Genomic DNA, 6,360 nt, shown 5'->3' on the forward strand with positions numbered 1-6,360 from the left:
AATAATTAGATTCAAGTTTTTTGTTTAATAAAAATAAAATAAAAATATACTTAAAAAAACATTCACTTATATAATTCAAAATTGACTAAATCTACTTTTAGTTTGAGTAAAGGTGCGTGATGCTTGGATTATCTTGTTAATCCCTACCTCTCTCTGAGCTGTGAGGAATATAAGCCTTAATTTATTTATAATTTTTAAGTGTTTGGGTAAACAACAAACCAGTTTTTAATCAACCTGTCCTCGGCTGGCCTATATCATCTCTGCATTCAATAAATTCCTCCACCTCCATAAACACTTTCAATAATATTTGGATATATGAACCCTGTATTGAAAATCTACACTCATGTAACCTCTCATTGATACTTTAACGAACGGTGACAAAAAACCCTATATTGATTATTTTTAACGTATAAATAATAATACATATAATCAAATAATAAAAAATAATAATGATCGTATCTACAACGTATCAAAATCTACATGAAGAGATGACAAATAAACTAACATAATAAATTAATGAGATTTCAAACTTGGGCAGGAAAATGGAAAGTCCCGAGTAGTTTGAAATTTCAACCCACGACGTAGACGGTGGCTACAGTTATGAAAAGCTTTGCAATAAATGGCCGTGCGTGATCTCTGGCCAATCTCGCACAGACTGCACAGTTATAAAGGCAAAATTTGGCACTGTAAACTCATATAAAAGGGCATCTAAAGAAAGAAATTGAGCCTAAGAAAACTAAAAATTGAGCTTAAGAAAACTAATGATTTGAAATTGCAATACATAGGGTTACCGGAGATTGAGGACCCAGAAGCTGTAGGTGAGTCCAAAGGTTGGACGTTGGTGCTGCCTCCTGGAGCTGTCCCCGTTTTCGATGAACTTCCGTCGATTGTCACACCCTCTGCTGCACAGTCTGGTCCTAGTTGGCCTGTGAATTATATGGTATAATTAATTTTTTCCGTGAAATAACAACGTAGAATTCTCGTGTTTTTCAAAAGCTTGAATAAAACTGTATGAACGGTTAATTTGCATGGGCTGTTAGTAATAAAAAAATTCGCATAGCAGTGGGTGCACCAAACTACAAGGTCAAACCGGCCAAACTATTTTCGTTTTAAGTAGTAGTTATTTTTTTAAGCATTTAATATTTTTCTTATATAAAATTTTGTATGTCATTATTTTGATTTGAAAATTGATAGGTATAGAAGGTAAATTAATATTTAATAAAAAAAATATGTAATTTATTATTAAAATTGGTAAATTTTGGGTGAATATTATTTATTTAATTATATATGAAAAAATAGCTACTTTTTAATTAAATGGACTCATATTTTTTTTTTAAATATCTATAAAATAATTATTTATTTGGGAAATTTTACTCCTAAAAAACTTCAACACATATAGAAATATACTTTCAAAGTATCAAACAGTATTGTTCAGTTTAGAGTAGCAATTAGCCTATATAAAACATTCCCTGCAGTTTAATAATGGTATCTGCCAATATTTCAGTTCAAGTCACATTACTTTAAAACCTTTTTCTTTATGTAAAGACTTTATGTTTTATCTGATTCTCATTTAAAAAAAAAAAATTATAGCCCTGTATGATGTGTAAGGATGTTAGTCCCTCATCAAAGTTGAAATTTTGTGGCATGTTCACTAAAATAAAAAGATCAAAAAAATATAAAATGGAAAAAAAAAAACTATATAAAACATTTAAATAATGTTCACTCATAAAAAAATTTGGATGTCAAGACATTGGAATGTAAACTATTTAAGATAAATCTATGTTGATATTTAATTCAATTATATATACATTATGAATATTTAATATAATTTTGGTGAAAAATAGATTTGAATTAATAAAAAAATAAAATTCAATATATATAATTGTATAAATATAAAAATTATGTTAACCATTATAAATATAAATATAAAAAAATTAAAAATTAAAGAAAAAAAAATTAAAATATAAAAAATTAAAATAAGAAATAAGGCGGGTACAGAAAAAAGGTTACGATGGTGTCTTCCCTTTAACCAATTCTTTCGATTTCCTTCTCCACTCATTCTAAAGGTCAAAGAGAGCCAGATGTATAAAAACTTATGAAATCTCATAGATTAGCAAAATTAAGCTTCAATTTGAATTTTTATCCTCATTCTAAAGGTCAAAGAGAGCCAGATGTATGCAAATTTATGAAATCTCATAAATTAGCAAAATTAAATTTATGAAATCTCATAGATTAGCAAAATTAAGCTTCAATTTGAATTTTTATCCTCATTCTAAAGGTCAAAGAGAGCCAGATGTATGCAAATTTATGAAATCTCATAGATTAGCAAAATTAAGCTTCAATTTGAATTTTTATGCTGAAGGTCAAAGAGAGCCAGATGTATGCACAGTTATGAAATCTGATAGGTTAGCAAAATTAAACTTCCATTTAAATTTTTAAGGTAACTTTAGAGTACATTATATCATAAATTATTTTGCGTTTACTATATATTTGGATTCATATCTTAACTTACTATATATTTGGATTCATATCTTAACATTTGAATTACAGATTTTAGAATAATAAAAAAAATTTAAATATATGAATGAAGTTAAAAAAGTTAATATTTAAATTTCTAAAATATTTTAAAATTTTGATTAATTTTATAGGTTAAATAACTTAACTTTATATAATAAATACTATTATTAACTTGATCATAATCCGTGAGATTGGTTACAAATCATACCGTAACACATTGATTTAAATTAAATTGATTTGATTTTTATTTTCTCTGGAAGCGACTGTGGACCATCAAACCCTAAAGGAAAATCTCCCATACCATTCATTTATTGTGATCCTGAGATCAATGGACATGATTTTATGGCTATTGTAATTCTCCCAATGACATGATGATTATGACACTAGACCTTTAGGGAGAGGTTGGATACTTCTAATCCTTGCTCTGGGTAGGGGAGAGTGGCTCAGAGGTTGAAAGTTACAGAATAAACAAGTGTAATTAAATTGGAAACTTAGGGACCCATCCCTAGAATAATTGTGAAGGATTCATCTGTCTTCATCTATACTGTTGCAAGTAGAGTCGTTAGTGCCGACTGGTAAGATGTGAGCCAAGCTTTAGGCATTAAGTTCATGAAAGGGACATATATTTTGGCGCAATAGTTTTAATATGCAGGTCCATGCAACAAAAGAGACTTATATATGCAGATCCATGCAGCAAAAGAGACTCTCCCATTAAGAAGCTTCAATAGGCCTGGGTTGATAGCAAAGTTTTCTTTAGAAGTGAATAGCCACATAGTAGAAAGAAGCCATGAAATAGAAATTTGTAAGCTTCCATGCTTAACAATTTACACTTGCAAGCTCTGTAATATTCTTGCAAGTTTTTGAGTAGTAAGGTTCAAGATATCTTTTGGAGAATAGCATACTAAGTTAATAGCATCATTGAGAATGTAGTGAATCCAAAATCCTTGAAAAACAATTTTGATGACATAGCACTCCATTCCCAACAAAGTTAGAGATGTAGCAAGGATGAGTTTATTGTCAACTAAGGTCGTTAGCCATTGCATGGTCACCTGGCTTTTCGTGCGTAGGTTATGTAAATGAAAGGTGCTAGCCAATCAATCCAGAGTAAAAGCTGGGTAAAAAATAATTTTTACAGATCTTTGTATAGGGTAAAGGGCAGAGTCTTAGTAGCTTTTAAAAGATAGAGCACTTCATACAAGTCTGAAAGTGAGTTGAGATAGAGACAGGAAGTTAGGTTTCATGAAGAATTTGCTCTGAAGCAAGCTATGAATTATTCTTTTAAGATTAAATTGATAATCTAAATTAAAATTATTATAATAGATGTTGTTTCACATTACTTCAGAAATTTAATTAAGAATGAGGGAGAATGAAAATCAAAGTAAACCTAGAATTAAAATAATAAAAAACAATTTAACTTGAAAAACTTGAAAGTAAATTACATGCCTAAATCAAGAGTTATCCCATTTTATTTAAGAATAGAAAAACTGAGAGTTGAGGGAAGAGTAAAGTTACATTCTGTAACACAGTAACCTATCGTCGAATTCATGAGATTCTGGAAGCCATCGTTACAGAGGCAAGTATGACCGCCCTGAGGCGCTTTCACACATCTTCCCGCCCCACATACATCATACTCACATGCTGCAAACAATCAACACCAAAATGATCTTTGGGTATACCTAAACTGGCGGCCCCATAGGCCAAACAAAAGTAGAACTTTACAAATTGGAATAGTACTGACACTTTCAGATGGTGAAATTACTTACGGCTTAAGTCACCATGGTATGCTTGCGAAGGTGATGGAGGATAAAAGGTGTCAATACAACTGTAACTTAATGTGCCTGCAAGCACAGAAATTGTAGAATCTCAGATATAGAGAAAATTACAGAACTTGTCCAACAAAATCTATTTTGAAATAAAAATAGGAGATTAAAGAAGTAAGTCCATTGGGGTTATTTTGGGTGGTGGGAAAAATGAGTGTTATTTCAATTGGGATTATCTTGAGGGTTGAAAAGAATAGTTATTATCTTGCCACTAAGATTCAATTTCTTCAATTTCTTGTTAGTGATATGATGCTGAATAAATTAAGTCCCCGCTCAATTAGATTGAAGTCATCTGAAATTCGAGGCAGCTCAATTAGATTAAAGTGATATGAAATTGTATAATCTGAGGGATCAGAGGAGGACAAGTCGTAGCCTCTAAGGTGCAGCTCAATTGGATTAAACTAAAAGATTAGAGGAGGACAAGTCTTAACTTCTAAAAGGTACAGTTCAATTGGATTAAAGTGATATGAAATTGTGTAAACTAAGAAATCAGAGAAAGACATCATGTAATAGCCTCAGAAATATAATGGTAACCGCAGATGAAATTGACTGCACATCAAATTAGTACACTGAACTTAGATAAAAAAAAAAAAAAGGAAGAGAAAAGAAAAAAAAGAAAGATCAAAATGGGAGAAAATTGGAAGTAAGCTTACAGTTGGGTATAACGCAGGGAAGATATGGGACTGGGAAACCATATGTATATGGTCTCCTCCATCCATATTCGCATTGACACATGAAGAACGGCAAATCTGAGGAGTCTTTGCATGTTCCCATTCCGCAGTCATAGTAATCACAGACATAATTACCATGAGCTGATCTTACTATTTCAAAGCACAGAAGAGTGGAAATCATGGCGATTGTGCCCAAGCCCATGAGATTGGAAGAAACCTGCATTTTCCAGTAATTCAGTTGGGCTAATTCTCTCACAGTAGAACACAAGACAAGCTGGAAGGTTTTGCAGACTGAGAAATATCAACCAAGTCGTGGTAAATGGCTTTGAAGAAATTGGTGCAGAGGGAAATTGCAACTGGTATATTTTGCTGAAGTTGTTGGCACATCAATTTCCATGGTATTCATTTCAAATATTTTATAGGAGCAAGACATCTACTCGCGTGACTTTTGATTCTTGAAACAACACTTTGAAATTTAACCTCGGAAAAAGGCTTCCACAAAGAATTTTTTGTTACTCTTTCGAGTAACAAACCGACACACCTGAGTGACATTTTTGTATTTTTGTGGTCGACTCAAACTGTGAAATGGAATTTAATATATAGAATGGCAGAAAGTCTCCTCCAGGATTGGAACAAGCCGTTAGAGTGGTTATGCAGCAACTCTTGAAAGCGATTAAGATTAATGCTTCGGTCCGCAATGCATAGAATATTGTTAAGGAAGTAGTTGAAAACAATTAGAAGAAGTTGGAAGTGAAATAATGTTTAGTTTATAGCCAAAAGAGAGAATTTTGACAAAAAGCAGGGATAAAGGACAACCGTCCAAATCTGATAGTGGAGGGTTGACAAGGAAAGTAAGCCAGCATATACATTTTGAAAGGCCCGTGATTCAGCATTGACAAGGAAATTCAAAAGTAACCGCCACAAAGGTAGAAACGGAATATATATATATATATATATAGAGAGAGAGGAGTAGAAACGGAATATATATATATATATATATATATATATAAAGTTTTTAAGGGATTAGGGTTATTGATTAAATATATAGATTCAGGGTTCTAAAAAACATTTAGTGAGAAATTTTAATTGTGAAAGTTTAAAACTCAAATTTGTGATTCTAACAAATTCTTGTCAAATTTTAAACTATGTAAATTGAAAAAAAAAACTCAAAAACTTATAACATATAAATATTTATCATGTCTAAAAATAATTAATAAAATAAAATTTTATTTTTTGTCATTATAAAAAATAGTTATGATTAACACATTGTAAATAACTTATGTAAATTAATTTGTGAATGACCCATAACATGTAGATTAATTAGTTTGAATTGTTTTTATTTTCCATTAAAT

The 6,360-nt window shown here is 30.9% G+C and overlaps 1 protein-coding gene across 1 annotated transcript; it reads right to left on the reverse strand.

Moving 5' to 3' along the window:
• Nucleotides 1-379: 379 nt before the first annotated feature.
• Nucleotides 380-5,427, reverse strand: LOC149169386 (uncharacterized). The gene is made up of 5 exons (XM_089427080.1): nt 4,991-5,427; nt 4,281-4,355; nt 4,030-4,155; nt 792-926; nt 380-655 (listed from the first exon to the last, which is right to left on the reverse strand). Exons 1-5 carry the CDS (start codon nt 5,229-5,231, stop codon nt 570-572), a joined length of 663 nt encoding a protein of 220 aa, XP_089283206.1. The 5' UTR covers nt 5,232-5,427; the 3' UTR covers nt 380-569.
• Nucleotides 5,428-6,360: the final 933 nt, after the last annotated feature.

Source organism: Pinus tabuliformis, chromosome 4_2 (genome assembly GCF_031772625.1).
Source record: "Pinus tabuliformis cultivar Carrire ecotype Pingquan chromosome 4_2, CPIR1, whole genome shotgun sequence".
In the NCBI taxonomy this organism is placed as follows: Eukaryota; Viridiplantae; Streptophyta; class Pinopsida; order Pinales; family Pinaceae; genus Pinus; species Pinus tabuliformis.

Excerpts from the sequence above, each read along its gene's own strand:
- LOC149169386 (XM_089427080.1), bottom strand. The coding sequence starts at position 5,231 with ATGCAGGTTTCTTCCAATCTCATGGGCTTGGGCACAATCGCCATGATT. Across the intron at positions 927-4,029 it reads AGGTTACTGTGTTACAGAAT|GCCAACTAGGACCAGACTGT; the intron begins GTAACTTTACTC and ends TATAATTCACAG. Across the intron at positions 656-791 it reads TTCTGGGTCCTCAATCTCCG|TCTGTGCGAGATTGGCCAGA; the intron begins GTAACCCTATGT and ends ATAACTGTGCAG.